Source organism: Physeter macrocephalus, chromosome 18 (genome assembly GCF_002837175.3).
Source record: "Physeter macrocephalus isolate SW-GA chromosome 18, ASM283717v5, whole genome shotgun sequence".
Lineage (NCBI taxonomy): Eukaryota > Metazoa > Chordata > Mammalia > Artiodactyla > Physeteridae > Physeter > Physeter macrocephalus.
The window spans coordinates 95,271,251-95,288,394 of record NC_041231.1 but is presented as its reverse complement, the minus strand read 5'-3'; the positions used below and the strand labels follow the sequence as shown (position 1 = coordinate 95,288,394).

Here is a 17,144-nt window from a genome sequence, read left to right as displayed (position 1 = left end):
GTACTCTGCCTCTGTTTTCCTCTAAGAGTTTTATAGTGTCTGGTCTGGCCCTATTTTAAATTGAAACTCATCCCCCACATATCTTTCTGATTCCCTTCACTTGACTTTATTTTTTTTTTTTCCTTATGGCTTTTAACAGCTAACATACCATTTAATTTAGTTATTCATTATGTTCACTGTCTATCTTCCCCTTTGATCATTCATCTTATATGTCAACTTGCCCGGGCCATGGGATGCCCAGATATTTGGTCAAACGTTATTCTGGGTGTTTCTATGAGCATGTTTTTGGATGAGATTAACATTTAAATCAGTAGACTGGATAAAGCACCCTCATGTGTGTGGGCCCCATCCGATGGGTTGAAGGCCCTGAATAGAACAAAAAAGCTGACCCTCCCCTGAGTAAGGGAGAATTCCTCCTGCCTGACTGCCTTCAAACTGGGACATCAGCTTTTTCCTGCCTTTGGACTCGAACTGAACATCAGTTTTCTGGGTCTCAAGCCTGCTGGCTTTCAGATGGGAAAACTTAAACTATCAGGTTTCCCGGGTCTCCAGCTTGCTGACTCGCTCTGCAAATCTTGGGGACTTGTCAGCCCCCATAATCACATGAGCCAATTCCTTATAAAACTATGTATGTAGTCACATCCTGTTGGTGCTGTTTCTGTGGAAAACCCTGACTAATACACTCCCCACCCTACCTGGACAAAAGAGGGTGGGGACATAGGAGTCCTTATGTTTACTGCTGTGAATTGCCTGTATTGTTTACTGCTCTACTCCACCTCTTCTGACGAGCCCTGGCGCATAGATGGCACTCAGTATATATTTGTTGAATAAATGAAGAAATAAGTGGACCAACAGGTAGCAATCTTTAGATATATCTTTAGAGATATGGTGACACAGTCATCTCCATTTTATTACATAGTCAAGAGCTATAGGCTTTATATCTAATAACTGAGCCAAAGATCAAAGAACGGTCTTCCTGCACGTGCCTCGTAGAAGGGAATTCTGGATGTACATCACGTTTTTTGCTAGCTTCACACATGCTGTTAGCCATGCTTTCCCTTTGGGGTCAATGTGAAAAACCAAGCACAGCAACCTGCTGGCACTGATCAGACTTTGAGTGCATGTGATCTATGGCATAAGGGAGCCTTACATCAGGAAAAGCTGTGGGACTCTTCTGGACTTGGAAGTAGTCAAAAATCCCTCTTGGGTAGTAAAGAAGCATCCCATGGCCATGGGGCAGCACAAAGAGAAAAGGTAGCTCAAGACTTGAAGGCTAAAGGCAAATAAATGTCATTAGCCATCAGTTCCCAGCGGCCATGGCTCACGGGCCCAGCCGCTCCGTGGCATGTGGGATCCTCCCAGACCGGGGCGCGAACCCGGTTCCCCTGCATCGGCAGGCGGACGCGCAACCACTGCGCCACCAGGGAAGCCCGAGTGGCATTGTTTCTAAATGGTCTGCCTTTCCAAACACAAGGTTAGATGTGTGCAAGGAGAAAGAGAAAACAGAGAAGATAAGGACAAAGGAGAGGAAAGAGATTCTACCTGCCAGTGGTGATTAGGAGTGGGGGCAGGGCTGGCCAAGAAAAGACTGACTGTGAGGCACCAACAGAAGGTAGAACCTCGGTGCAGAGGGCGAGGGCTGCGCCAGCCATCCTCTCAGAGACGATTATAGCTCCTGAAAACAGCCGCTCTGCGTGCGTGCGTGCGTGTGTGTGTGTGTGTGTGCGCGCGTGTGTGTTGGAAATGAGAGAGAAGAAGAGGCTTCTTTGCCTCCATTAAATGCCCTTGAAAGTGTTTCCATGGTAATGAGCAAGGATAACTGGAGAGGAAGAGGACAGATGAACACACGGAAAGCAGCCCAGCAGACCCCTGTGACTCCCTGAAGCCACTTCACAGGCTTCTGCTGGCAGCCTTTCCCAGAGTCTGTTCCACAGAAAACCAGTTCCCTGCAAAACTGGGGCAGTGGGGGGGCGGGAGGGAGGTGTGAATAAAAGGTTCTGTGGGCAAAAAAACTTGAGAGACATCAGGGTAAACAAGATAAATGGAATTCTTTAGTAAGTCCTTTAGTATTCTGAGGTGGATCAGACTTGCCAAAAGGGAGATGCCATATGCGGAATTCCTTCAAACTCCATGGATCAGGAAGCACTGTGTGTGTTGAGCTGTTCACCAAACCAGGGCCGGGGCTCTGTTGGGTGCGCCGTGGGAAGCACGGCTCTTGAGAACAGCGAACAGTGGAATCTGAAAAAGGTTGTGGTAGCCTTAAAAGAGAAAGCTCATTTCTGATTAAGGACGATTGGAGCTCTGTATCAGTAGCTTGGTACAATAATGGCAAATCCACCCTGTGGGATATCTTAAGACTTACAGAGCAGTTGTTGAAATTTTTTGCACCTTCTGAGGTTGAACTGGAAACTGTAGATTTACATCAATATTCTGCATAAATGAATCTCGAAGAGAAGATCTGGCTACCCCTCTACCATGGGCCACTTATCTAGGGGAAAGACAATGACCCAGTAAATGCAGTTGACTGCACAGGGATCCTTCAGGTGATGACTTTGGTAGTTTAAACTGAGATTTATCATTACAAAGTGGACAGAACTGGGGAAAACCAATCAACATGGTGAATGGCATACAGTTAACACTCAAATGTTGGTAGACAAAAATTTATAGCACTTCGGGGAGGGGGAGAGATAAATTAGGAGTTTGGGATTAGCAGATATAAACTACTATATATAAAATAGGTAAACAACAGGTTCTTGCTCTATAGCACAGGGAACTATATCCAATATCTTGTAATAACATATAATAGACAAGAATATAAAAAATAATATATCAATATATGTACAACTGAATCACTGCTGTACACCAGGAACCAACACAACATTGTAAATCAACTGTACTTCAATTTTTAAAAACAGCAGTTCAGATTTTTTTTCTATCTCAGAGAACTAATTTCTGATCACATTATATTGTTTTACTTTTTATAAACCTGGTAAATTTGAATGGTTTTGGCAATTCTCTCCAACTTTAGAAATTTTTAGTGAAGCTCCTGTGCGTTTAAGTAAAGCACAGTGAGATCTACTGTTCCGCTTTAATGTTCAGAATCCCATAAGGTAAAATCATAGGTGATTATAAAATTTATCACTGTCAGAAGCCAGATAGTACCTACCCAGAGAGAGGGAAAGTTGATGTCTTTTCAGCTGGGTCCATAAAATAAGTTGAAACAATGACAAAGTACAAGATGAGATTCTTCTCAAGCATCCAGTCTATTCTCTTATGCTTACTGTGGATAACCAGGTTAAGTTTTTGATTTTCAACTTAATTTTCCCTTCTGGTTTCTCTCTGCCATGATTTCGTATGTCTTTATTTGTCATTGCCCGTTATTGACCCACTGCTTCCTTCCCAGATCTCAAATAATCTACCTAATCCCATGTCCCTGCCATGAACCCAGCATTTTCTAGGAACCCATTTTGTCAAGTACAGTCATACAGGAGAGAGACACTAGAGCTTTGCATGTGTCCCACATACAGTCAGTCGTTAGCCAACACGCGAATGAATGGAAAAGATGTATTTTCTCTGATTGGACTATTATCTTCCTGTACTATCAATGAAATTCTCTTCCTATCAGAACAACTGTAATGAAAACTATAACTCTCTTCTGAGGAGCAGTTAATATTAAGTTTGTTCGTTTCTATCGTCTTCTGACCCCTGTTGTTGCAGTAAGATTCAGGAGATGAGATATTGTAAGGATACAGACTGTTTGGGTTACTGTGTATACATTTAGATTTCCATTGAACTTGACTTTTTATATCACATACCTACCATTCTGAGACAAGTCAAACATTGAGAGCTTAGAGAAAATTGTGGCTCACGTATCACATCAGCAGAACTGTGTTCTTGTTCTGATGAATAAATTGTAGGTTTTAGAGTGAGGGCTTCCCCTGATACTGCGCACAAAAACTAAAAATGATGACAGGTGGGACTCACACTTGTGAACAGTGGCAAAGGCAAAAAACAGGAAGTGGGAACTGACAAAGAAGTGTCCATTGTTCATTGGGTCAATGGCCCCAAAATCCTAAATAAGGCTTTGCATGATTCTTAGAGGTTTAAATATATTGATAAGCAACAGTGTCAATTGTTATCTGAATAGTTTTTTAAAAAATGACTTTGGAGAAGGCTCTTTAGCCTGTGGTTTGCTGAATCCTTTGGCAGAAAAGACTACACTAAAAATGCCCAATTTGCAACTGTTCTACCTTTATGAGAAAAATACAACAATTTGACATCAAGCTTCAGTGCTACCCCTGAGGTTCTATCTGAATAGTTCTGTGTCCCAGGCTCTAGACCTCTGCACTTCCAGCTGTTTTTTTGGCAAATGTCAGTAAAGGGATATCATAGGGATGATCCTGGGCCCCAATGCAATATTAAATTATGTTTCACGTATATGGGTGCTTGTCATTACTTTGTATGCTTTTCTGTTATGTCTGAAATTGTTTTTCAAATATTATTACTGGGAAAAATGTGCAGATGAGTATCATGGGTTGTTGATAGATTTGTATTAAAAATTTAAGTAGGAGTTTATGCGTGTTGGAAGCTTCTCTCATAATTATCAGGACAATGCAGTTCATTCTGGAAAGCAATTCATTCCTTTTACTCTTTAAGAATGATTTTTTTTTAAGATTTATTTTTTTATTTATTTTTGGATGCGTTGGGTCTTTGTTGCTGAGCGTGGGCTTTCTCTAGCTGTGGTGAGTGGGGGCTACTCTTCGTTGCTGTGCGTGGGCTTCTCATTGCAGTGGCTTCTCTTGTTGTGGAGCACGGGCTCTAGGTGCACGGGCTTCAGTAGTTGTGGCTCGTGGGCTTCAGTAGTTGTGACTCGCGGGCTTCAGTAGTTGTGGCTCACAGGCTTAGTTGCTCCGCGGCATGTGGGATCCTCCCGGACCAGGGATCGAACCCGTGTCCCCTGCATTGGCAGGCGGATTCTTAACCACTGCGCCACCAGGGAAGTCCCAAGAATGATTTTTTTAAATTGAAGTTTAGTTGATTTACGTTATATTATTTTCAGTGTATGATATAGTGATTAGATATTTTTATAGATTATATTACATTTAAAGTTATTATAAAATACTGGCTGTATTCCGTGCACTGTACATTACTTCCTTATATCTTATTTAGTCCCAAGAATGATTTTTTTAAATTGAAGTTTAGTTGATTTACGTTATATTATTTTCAGTGTATGATATAGTGATTAGATATTTTTATAGATATTACATTTAAAGTTATTATAAAATACTGGCTGTATTCCGTGCACTGTACATTACATGCTTGTTTCTTATTTATTTTATACCTAATAGTTTCTACCTCTTAATTCCCTTCCCCATCTTGTTCCTCCTCCTCCCTTTTTCCCCTCTGGTAACTAGTTTGTTCTCTGTATCTGTGAGTCTGTTTCTGTTTTGTTATATTCATTCATTTTTAAATTTTTTAGATTCCATATATAAGTGAAAACATATAGTATTTGTCTTTCTCTGTCTGAATTATTTCTTTAAGCATAATACCCTCCAGGTCCATCCATGTTGTTGCAAATGGCAGAATTTAATTCTTTAAGAATGATTTTTAAGGAATAAAAGCAAAAATAGCCTTTGGGATTCTTGAGTGTATTTTTGTTTTGTTTTGTTTGTTTGTTTGGCCGCACCGTGCCGCATGCGGGATCTTAGTTCACTGACCAAGGATCGAACCCGTGACCCCTGCATTGGGAACGTGGGGTTTTAACCACTTGACTGCCTGGGAAGTCCCTTGAGTGTACTTTTAAGAGAGTTTAACAATCATAAAATAAGACATATATGTGGAATGTAAAGTCTTAAGAACATATAAAAATATTTTCCAAGGGATTTGTCATAATGCAATACAATGACAGCTACCATAGCATCATGTACATTCATGGAGCTCAGTTAGTTTTATTTATTTAGATTGATTTCTGTGACAGTTTTGCAAATGTTTTAAATTTTCAAGTTGTCTTAAATGTACAAATGTTTCTGAAAGTATTATCGTGAGGATATTCTGAAACCTCCAGAAGGTTTCTGGACAGTGGAAAATTTTTATATTAGAGGAACAATGAAGGGAAATTAGTCTAGAGAAGTATCTACAATTGCACCAAAGCAAGTTAATGCAAATTAGCATTTCTGATTAAAAAAAAGTTTGCTTTTGACTTAAAATGATGAAAACAATTGCTTCATTTATTAGAATGTGCCCAAATGATATCTTTTTAGAAGCAAACACTGTTCCTGATTTGGATAACCTTTGCCTGAAAAAATGTTAACTATTATTCTTCATCTGAATAATTTATTCTGATAATTTCTGAACATGTTTTCCTGAAGCTACTTCCCTAATGCTGAGAGTCAATATTTTTTGATATCTATAAATTTAATAGCACTTATATGAAATTTTTTCTACCATTGAAGGTACAAAACTGGTTAGTATGTTTTAAAACTTTTCCCCTCATTACAAAAGAAATGCATATACATATTAGAAAATTTAAAATATATGGATAAGGCAATACAATTAAATAAAAACTTTGATGAGTATCTATCTTTCCATATGTTTTCTGTGCTATATACTCATATGCACTCACATGGAATCAACTGGTAAAACTTTATACAAAAACAACTAAGCCAAAGTAATAGTGGTTGATATTTGGTAGTATGGTTGGCTAAGATGTACTGCTTGATATAAGCTTTCTTAGAATTTTTTAATGAAGGTGGGAGTCAAATATTAAAAAGTCCAATTTTTACTTTAATGCTATTAAGTTTGCCTGAGTTGTAACAGTAATGTCTTTGTAGTATTTGTATTTAAAACATCCTTTCTAAAAATGATAGAGTTTCAGAGAACTTGCCAATATACTGATGGGTTTTTATTTGTTTTTGTGCTTGCTTGTTTTAACTGAACTGCTTAAATTCAGCTCTTACGATTATTCCTTATGGTCTTAACAGCCATTATTTTTAAAGTAATTATTATTTTTGAAGATATCTCTGATAATTACATCTACAAGAAAAAAATCACCATTTAGCAGTGTTTTTCTCCATGTGGTGGAATTAAGGACGTTTATTGTTTACTTATGTTTTTCCATCTTTATTTTCCAATGTTTCACAAAGAGCATATAATCAGAAAAAGAAATTATTTTAAAAGAAATAATAGCAGATTGATCCATTTTCTACCTAATGTAGAAACTACACGAGAACCATGGATTCCAGAAATAACAAGCTTATTTCAGTTTACTCAATGACACATCTTTGAGGTCAAACTCCCAGAATTTGTTCCATCCCTTACAAAACAGCATGAGTGGGAATTTGGTTTTCCTTTTTGGGTAAAGTTTCTACAGAGCTTGCTGATAAACTGAGATGAAGCTGATAATGGGTCTCAACTCTTCAACTTTAAAGCAGAAACTAGGGTCATGAAGATATGGAGTCCTGAAATACTCTCCAAAGTACAGTCCCATTAAGCTAAGATAGTGCTTGGAAACACTTGCTGAAACTTGCAGTTTGCACATGCATCTTCTCCAGTTTGGCCATTTTGACCTTCTGTTAAAGCCACAGAAACCTGGGGAAGGGCAAGGGAAATTTTTCAGCTAACCTTCACATGAGTCTTGAAAAATGATTTTCTTTCAGGGAAAAGTCTCTCGGAATAAAAGAAACCTGAGTGATAAGTTAAAAAAAAAATCTGGGTGAGACCTATGTAAAATTGGCCGATTTAAAGTCATTCCAAAGCACACTAGCTTTTAGCTGTGTCTGAAAAGCTACCACCAATGCATACCATTGAAAAAAACCCAGGATGCCTCTGAAATTTATCTCCCATCAGTGGAGAGCCCTTTTGTAGTGTTAATTGACATCAGTGCAATTCAGCCTGTGTTTATTGAGTATGCTTAATACATGCTTAATACTTAAACAGGTGGAAGTTCCTCTAACAGCCCCCCGCCGCCCCGCGATTCGCTTTTCCTCTGATATCCCGCACGGTCAGCCTTGATGGAAATCACACCATAACTCGAATGTTCTCTCTGTGCTTTTGATTGCAGCTGTGAAAGTTCAGGATGAGCTGGAGAATGTAAGCCTCCTTTAAAGTACACGAGAAATCTATTGGCACAGAATAAAAGCTGTGCTGCTTATTAGAGTCGTGCACATAGCCGTGGTACTTAGTCCTCTCAGCATTACTTTTTTTTTTTTTAAATGAGGACAATTCTTCACGCAATTGCCAAACTAAGGCAGAAGGAAACTTTCTCAATCTTTTTGGTGCTTTCATCAGATAACCAATATAAAATATCTTCCAGAATACTCTGTCTCCTCAGACTTCAGAGTTTGTTCTTGGGAAGTTAGAGATAAACAAAGATGGCCTTAATAAATCTGTCTAACATTGTAAATATACAGTTTCTGGTTCTTTTTCCCCTTGGGGCAATAGGCCAGATATCACTAACAATTCAGATATTCTGGCCTTTCTCAAAAATGTCATTACATCAAGAATATCATGGCTTAAAAAGAAACTAAATTGAGTTATTTGTAGTGAGGTGGATGGACCTAGAGTCTCTCATACGGAATGAAGTAAGTCAGAAAGAGAAAAGCAAATACCATATGCTAACCATATATATGAAATCTAAAAAAAAAAATGGTTCTGATGAACCTAGGGGCAGGACAGGAATAAAGACGCAGATGTAGAGAATGGACTTGAAGACATGGAGAAGAGGGAAGGGGAAGCTGGAACAAAGTGAGAGAGTAGCATGGACATATATACACTACCAAATGTAAAATAGATAGCTAGTAGCATAGCACAGGGAGATCAGCTCGGTGCTTTGTGACCACCTAGATGGGTGGGATAGGGAGGGTGGGAGGGAGACGCAAGAGGGAGGGGATATGGGGATACATGTATACTTACAGCTGACTCACTTTGTTATACAACAGAAACTGACACAACATTGTAAAGCAATTATACTCCAATAAAGATGTAAAAAAAAGAAAAGAATATCATGGCTGAGCAAATCACTGGAGAAAATTAGGATGCTTTTTACTAGTGTTGCCATAATTAAAAATCAGCTGTCTTCTGGGAAAACCTATATAACGCACCTTTGATTGGGTATTGAATTTGGACTAAAAAGAATCCCTTGAAGAGGGAAGTGTTTCCCTTCTAAAGAGTGAAATTCCAGGGAGGGCATTTAAACCTGACTTTAGCAGTCATTCACCAAGAAACATGGAAGAGCTGTGTTTGGGGTAGGGACTGTTTAGAGGGGTTTTGTTTCTTTGTTGAGAGTTTGGGGGTATTTGTTTGCTTTTCCTGTACTGTCATTACATCCTTATATTAGTTTGCCAGTGTTGCCAGCACAAAGTACCACAGGCCGGGTGGCTTGAACAACAGAAATGTGTATTCTCACAATTCTGGAGATTGGTAGTCCGAGATCATGGTGTGGGTAGGGTTGGTTGCTTCTGAAGCCTCTCTCCTTGGCCTGTAAATGGCTGTCTTCACCCTGTGTCCTCACACGGTCTTCCCCTGTGAGTGTGTGCCTCCTCATCTCTTCTTATAAGGACACCTGTCATATTGGTTTAGGGTCCACCCTCATGACGTCATTTTAACTGAAGCACCTCTTTAAAGACCCTGCCTCCAAATACACTCACATTCTGAGGTCCTGGGGGCTCGGGCTTCAATATTTGAATTTGGGAAGGACACATTCAGCCCATAACAACCCTGATTCAGGGTCTTCCTGTCACACCTATGAGACCTTTCCTTTGTAATGGCCAGAAGGGAAAGTGAGAAGGTGCGAAGGTATTCATGAATTTTCCACAAGACCTGGCTAGCTTCTGCAGCAACCTGTTTTTGTTTTTCACTGCCTTCAGTATGGAAGAATTTTAAAAGTCCACTAACTTTGGAAGCATTATGCTAAGTGAAATAAGTCAGAGAAAGACAAATACTGTATGATCTCACTTATATGTGGAATCTAGACAAACAAACAAAACCCCACCAAACTCAGAAAAAGAGAGATTTGTGCCAGAACTGGGGGCTGGCTGGGGGATGGAAGCATTATGCTAAGTGAAATAAGTCAGAGAAAGACAAATACTGTATGATCTCACTTATATGTGGAATCTAGACAAACAAAACCCCACCAAACTCAGAAAAAGAGAGATTTGTGGTTACCAGAACTGGGGGCTGGGGGAAGGGGGAGTCAGAGGAAGCTGGTCATAAGGTATAAACTTTCAGTTACAGATAAGTACCTAGGGATGTACTGTACAGCGTAACGACTATAGCTAACACTGCTATATGATATGTCGGAAGGTTGTTAAAAGAGTAGATCCTAAGAGTTCTCATCACAGTGGGAAACTCTTTCCTTTTCCTTTTATTGTATCTATATCAGATGATGGATATTAATTAACTAAACCTATTGTAGTAATCATTTCACAGTATATGTAAATCAAACCATCATGCTGGTTTGATTTGCATATATTTACACCTTAAACTTATACAGTGATGTATGTCAATTATTTCTCAATAAAACAGGAAAAAAAAGTCCACTGAGAACTTTAAGAACGCTTTGCTTTCTTTCCCTGTATTTCTCTTTGTTTCTCCCAAACAAAAACATGCCTTCTCCATCTGCAGATCTCAGAAAATGTTTTTCCTCATTTTGCATGTCAGTGTTAGGAAAGAGCTGGTCAGTGAATCTTGTCAATCAGAGATACTTAAACTGGCAGATATCTTTGAGATCTCCTACTATTTGTCAAGCACTCACAATGTACCTGACTCCTTACCAAGCACAGACATGTTCTCTCATTTACTCCTTCTAACAGCCCTGTGAAGTGAGTGCCATTATCAACAGTATTTTGGAGATGTGATCATGGAATCATAGACAAGTTTGGCCATTTGTTTAAAGTTCTAGAGCTTAGTACACTGACTTGCAAGGACTTGAACCCAAGCAGTCTCATCCAGACCTGAGCCTTTACTCTCCCTTGCTGGGGAACTAAGATCCCACATGCCACATGGTGTGGCCAAAAAAAAAAAAAAAATACCCAACCTTATACATGTAAATGCCCTCTGATATTTTCTATCCTATTTCAGTTACTTTTTTAAAATACTGATTGTGACCCACTTAGCTGAGTCTGTCAAAAACTTGAACTAGATGACCTAATTTAGACTCCCGTAACCCTAAAATCCTGTTAGCTTACGTGGATGTTTATTTGGAGCCTCTCTTATCTTAAATACACAGACTGTTTGTTTGAGGCAAATGAATATTACGTATTACAGAGAACATCTTTTTTACCCCCAGTCTGAGCTAACTGAATAATAGTAATAATAATAATCACTTCCGTTTATTGTGTCCATCCCATGTGCCAGAGGTTTAAGATGTCACTTCTCCTGTAGCCTATAAGCTATAAGTATTATTATCTCTGATTTATAGATGAGGAGACCAAGGCTTTGGTTAAGTAGTTTGCTCAAGGCAAACTCAAGGGGAGGGTTCTCCTGTAGCCTATAAGCTATAAGTATTATTATCTCTGATTTATAGATGAGGAGACCAAGGCTTTGGTTAAGTAGTTTGCTCAAGGCCTCATAAAGTGTCAGAGCAAAGATTTGAACCAAGATCATTATAATTCCAAAGCTTTTATACATTTCTTTTAGGGGAGGGCATATACAGGGTCAAGAAGGAGAAGTGAGGTCTGGAAGCTACTGCAGCTGAACATTATTTCTTCCCTAATGGTTTGCTGTCCTTGGCAGAAACAACTGTCCTAAAGGATGTTAAACTACCATTGTAGCAGTGATTAACATCTGCACCCGGGAGCTTTTCCAATTACCCCCGAAACCCAGGCCACCCCCAGACCAGTTAAATCAGAGTCTCTGGGGGTGGGGCCCAGGCCTGGTTTGTTTGTGTTTTTTTTGTTTTTATTTTTAATTTATTTATCGCTGCGTTGGGTCTTCGTTGCTGCACGCGGGCTCTCTTTAATTGCGTCCAGCGAGGGCTACTCTTTGTTGCGGTCTGTGGTCCTCTCATTGCGGTGGCTTCTCTTGTTGCAGAGCATGGGCTCTAGGCACGCGGGCTTCAGTGGTTGTGGCTCACGGGCTCTAGAATGCAGGCTCAGTAGTTGTGGCACACGGGCTTAGCTGCTCTGCGGCATGTGGGATCTTCCCAGACCAGGGCTCGAGCCCGTGTCCCCTGCATTGGCAGGCGGATTCTTAACCACTGTGCCACCAGGGAAGCCCCCCAGCCCTGTTTTTGAAAGCTCCCAGGTGATTTCAATGTGTAGCCCAAGTTGAGTACCTTGAAGTTCAGTTAAGAACCTCTGAAGTCCTAGTTAAAGAAATTAAGGCGCTTTAAGGGGCTTTTCTATTTTAAAAGACTATGTAAAATACTGCCAAAACCTCTTCAACTGCTTTTACAAAGCTGAAGTACAAACTGTTGCTATTTCTTTGGAGAGAAAAAAAAAGTCAGATAACCTTGTATCTGCTCTTCCAAACCAAAGAAAGTCAAGAATGCTATGGGGAGATGCTACAAGCACCAGTCTCTGTGATACTTCATAACTCAGCTCACATAATTTTAGAAGTGTTTTTATGTGACTAGAAAAGTCAGTTGCTGAATCAATTAATCAGAAGTGAGAGGGGTGGGACTTCCCTGGTGGCACAGTGGTTAAGAATCTGCCTGCCAACGCAGGGGACATGGGTTCGAGCCCTGGTCCGGGAGGATCCCACATGCCACGGAGCAACTAAGACCATGCGCCAGAACTACTGAGCCTGTGCTACTGAGCCCGTGTGCCACAGCTACTGAAGCCCACACACCTAGAGCCCATGCTCTGCAGCAAGAAAAGCCACCACAATGAGAAGCCCACGTACCACAACAAAGAGTAGCCCCCGCTCACCACAACTAGAGAAAGCCCACGCACAGCAACTAAGACCCAACGCAGCCATAAATAAAAAAATAAATAAGTAAAAATTTTAAAAAAATAAAGAAGTGAGAGGGGTGAGTAGCCATCAGCCAAGTTGTCTGAGGATGATGCTGAAAACCAAACCAGACTAAGGTAACTATAAATATTATAAGCCGTTACATTTTCTTACAAAGAGCCTCGGTGAAAGATTTCCACTTTTTCACATGGATTAGTAATTAAGGTAAAAACCAAGAACCGTTTCTCACATCATTTTCCCACAGGAATAGGAAGATATCCTTTTACTAACTTCTACCTATCCCGATTTTAGACATGCGTTATTATAGGCTGTGATCTATGCATTCCATTAGAAAATTTAACTTGATCTACACTCAGTTTCACTGTGTTCCATGCAGCGGTCTCCAAAACAAGGGCTGTATCGTACTGCTGCATTTTTTCCATGTCTCAGGAGACAGCATCAATAATGTAAGAAATCTGCGCAATTTTCATACTTCAGAAAATAAAAATACACTATGACCATAAGAAAAAAGTCTGCTGGATTCTGAAAGCCCCTGACAAATGACAAGTGCTGAGTAGTCCTGCTTAGGCCAGCGTGGGTGGAGGTGCTGTGCTTCCGTTCTGTCCTCAGTAACAGTGCTCATTGTTTGCTTCCAGAACGATGTGGCTGCACTTCTGAAACCAATATCAGAAAAGATTCAGGAGATCCAAACTTTCAGAGAGAGAAACCGGGGGAGTAAAATGTTTAATCATCTCTCGGCCGTCAGCGAAAGCATCCCTGCCCTTGGGTGGATAGCTGTGGTGAGTCTGGCTGGAATGTTGCCCCTGCACCTTGTCAGGTTTGTGGAGTGTTTGGGAGAACTCATGGCTGCCTTCAGGCTCCTTCATCCTCCACCTGTTACACGAAAGGAAGATTCCTTTCAGGCTGAATACATCAGCTCTTTCTTACCCTTTTGAAGTTCAGGGCTTTGTGTTCTGAGATGTGGAAAGTGCTTCACTGATTTTATAGAGCAAGACTTGCCTCCAACTTTCAAGTCAACATCTGCATTGCTTCTCTTCTTCTTTAAGGCATTTTCTTATCCTATTTTTTTTTTCTTTCTATGCTTGGGTGATGGTCCTGTTCTCTCAGTCCCCCAAACCCGGTCCTTATGTCAAGGAGATGAATGATGCTGCCACCTTTTACACTAACAGGGTCTTAAAGGACTACAAACACAGGTACGTACCTTCTTTTATTGATCAAATTTTCAATTGATTGTTTGTTAGACATTTGTCCCCAAGCTTAACGTAGTTCATTACTGATTGCTTTCAAAGTCTAGTTTACTACAAACATTCAGGAAAAATCCCATCTTTGCAGGTAAAGCAAAGTGGAAAGTGAAATCAATGATCCAGATAATATGTGTGTTTTAGAAAGTCTGCCTCAGTTCTCTGGTAATGAATAAACTCTCCCCATGTGAATGCATGTCACTCTGTTATGTATCCCCACAATAATGAGAGAGATCTGTGATGGTTTGTGATGGACCAGCCCTAAATGGACAAACCTTTTACATTGATCAAAATAGAATTGATGAGAGTTCCCTGGTGGCACAGTGGTTAGGAGTCCACCTGCCAGAACAGGGGACATGAGTTCGATCCCTGGTCTGGGAAGATCCCACATGCCATGGATTAACTAAGGCCATGCATCACAACTACTGAAGCCCGCGTGCCCTACAGCCCGTGCTCTGCAACAAGAGAAGCCACTGTAATGAGAAGCCCGTGCACAGCAAAGAAGAGTAGCCCCTGCTCTCCGCAACTAGAGGAAGCCCACACGCAGCAACAGAGACCCAACGCAGCCAAAAATAAATAAAATTTAAAAAAAAAATAGAATTGGTGGGTGAGGAGAGAGAATAAACGGGGCTTAGGAAATGAAGTAAAAATGAGGAATAGAGATGAGATGAGACAATAAACCAGGCCAATGAGAGGGAAGCCAGAGAGTACGTTAAGATGAAATACAGTTGAGTGGACAGAGAGACGTCTGTAAGAACAGCCGCCATTCAAAGCGCTGCTGAAAGTACAGATGAGACTGAACCAACAGGTTTTGCCTGGACAGCCAGTTTAAAAGGACATTGCATTCTCCAGCACAAATAATAGATCCTAGAGAGCTGCAAACTGGGGCTAGAAATGGAAATGGGACTAAATGGGGAGAGGCCAGAGCTGAATAGACAGGAAGATATCTCTGAACTGCTGAAGGGGTGTCATGAGATCCCTCACCTCTGATGATGTCATGGCCTGCCTTGTCAACAGCTGGCAAGATGTGATGTGGCTGATGCTTCATCATGCAGGAAAGGAATGAGGTGAAAATAAGAGCAACAAAGTTCCACCCCCTGGGCACTGAGCTCAGAGTGAATCCTCCTCTGAGCCCTTAGGTGACGGGAGTAGAAATGATCATCAGTCAGCAAATGCAGGGGTTCCTGCATTTCACTCACAGACCCAGACTGTCCAGATGAAAGGAAACTTGAGGACCTGAATAGTCTGGTTAATTGCTTCAATTCACTTCTTTCTATTACTAACATAGATCTAAAAATATGAGCCAGAAGAACAGGTTTTAAGTAGGAAAAGAAGAAAACAACATTATAAGACAAATTTTGTATGGAATATAGAAAAATTGCACAGAATGTGTAAATACCTCCTGTAGTCCCAGGTCATTGACCAATATTACATATTCAAAACTTGCATAACTATTTCTTTTATAGGTTATTTTTGGTTTTAATAAACATTGAGTAGATACAGAAGAATATTTATAAATATATGTAAGATATAAATATTACAATACAAAAAATACCCATACATCCACCAATCATTTTAAGAAACATGTACCAATACTTTCTTTTTTTACTAAAAAATAACAGTCACACTGGACAATCCCACTCCTAGGTGTATTTCCAAAAGAAATGAAAACATGTCCACACAAAAGCTTGTACATGAATGTTCATAGCAACATTATTTATAGTAGCCAAAATGTGCTACTGATGAATAGACAAATGAAGTGTATTTGTCCATCAGCTGATGAATAGACAAACTGTGTATCCATACAATGGTATATTATTCAGCCATTTTTTTTAAATGAAATATACAAGTAGCAGTGTGGATGAGCCTTGGAAACATTATGCTGAGTGAAAGAAGTCAGACACAAAAAAACACATATTGTATGATTCCATTTATATGAAATTCCAGAATAGGCAAATCCATAGAGACAGAAAGTAGGTTAGCAGTTGTCTAGGGCTGGGGAAGTTGGGTGGAAATGTGGAGTAACTGCTAATGGGTGTAGGATTTCTTTTGGGGGTGATGAAAATGTTCTAAAACCACTGTGTTAATGACTGTACAATTTGAACTAAACTATTGAATTGTACACCTTAAATGGATGAATTGCCTGGGATGTGAATTATATCCCAATAGAGCAATTATTCTAAACAAAATAAGATAAAAACCAGCCACAGCGTTCCCCTCCCCTCATAGAGTTTAGTCATTCTATGTTAGCAAAACAGGTCTTAGAGCTTTTAGGAAGCGCAGCTCTCGAGACAGACTTCCGCCCACCTCTTTTCCTCCTGAGGTCTCTCCCACCCTAAGGAAACTTTGGTTAAATTACTGATACTCAGTAACAGACTCCCTGCAACCAGAGAACTGTGTTTGAGGCAGTTGTGCCCAATGATATAACTCCAAATGTTGCCACTTTGTGTTGGAGACTACAGAACTGTGCAGTATGAATGAGAAGAGGCAAAATGGGCATAGAGGGAACCTACCTCAACATAATAAAGGCCATATATGATACACCCACAGCAAACATCATACTCAATGGTGAAAAACTGAAAGGATTTCCACTAAGATCAAGAACAAGACAAGCATGTCCACTCTTGCCACTCTTATTCAGCATAGTTTTGGAAGTCTTAGCCACGGCAGTCAGAGAAGAAAAAGAAATAAAAAGAATACAAACTGGAAAAGAAGAAGTAAAACTGTCACTGTTTGCAGATGACATGATACTATACATAGAAAATCCTAAAGATGCCACCAGAAAACTACTAGACTTAATCAACGAATTTGTTAAAGTTACAGGATACAAAATTAATGCACAGAAATCTCTGGCATTCCTATACACTAACAACGAAAAATCAGAAAGAGAAATTAAAGAAACAATCCCATTTGCCATCGCAACAAAAAGAATAAAATACCTAGGAATAAACCTACCTAAGGAGGCGAAAGACGTGTACTCAGGGGACTATAAAA

At 40.0% G+C, this 17,144-nt stretch overlaps 1 protein-coding gene across 1 annotated transcript in view; it reads left to right on the top strand.

The window, feature by feature from the left end:
• CAP2 (cyclase associated actin cytoskeleton regulatory protein 2) overlaps positions 1-17,144 on the top strand; it is a 119,524-nt gene that overhangs the window by 66,144 nt on the left and 36,236 nt on the right. Inside the window, exons 5-6 of the mRNA XM_007129169.4 lie at positions 13,545-13,688; positions 14,017-14,102. Of these exons, the coding sequence (XP_007129231.3) occupies positions 13,545-13,688; positions 14,017-14,102 (230 nt within the window). The remainder of the gene's footprint in view (positions 1-13,544; positions 13,689-14,016; positions 14,103-17,144) is intronic.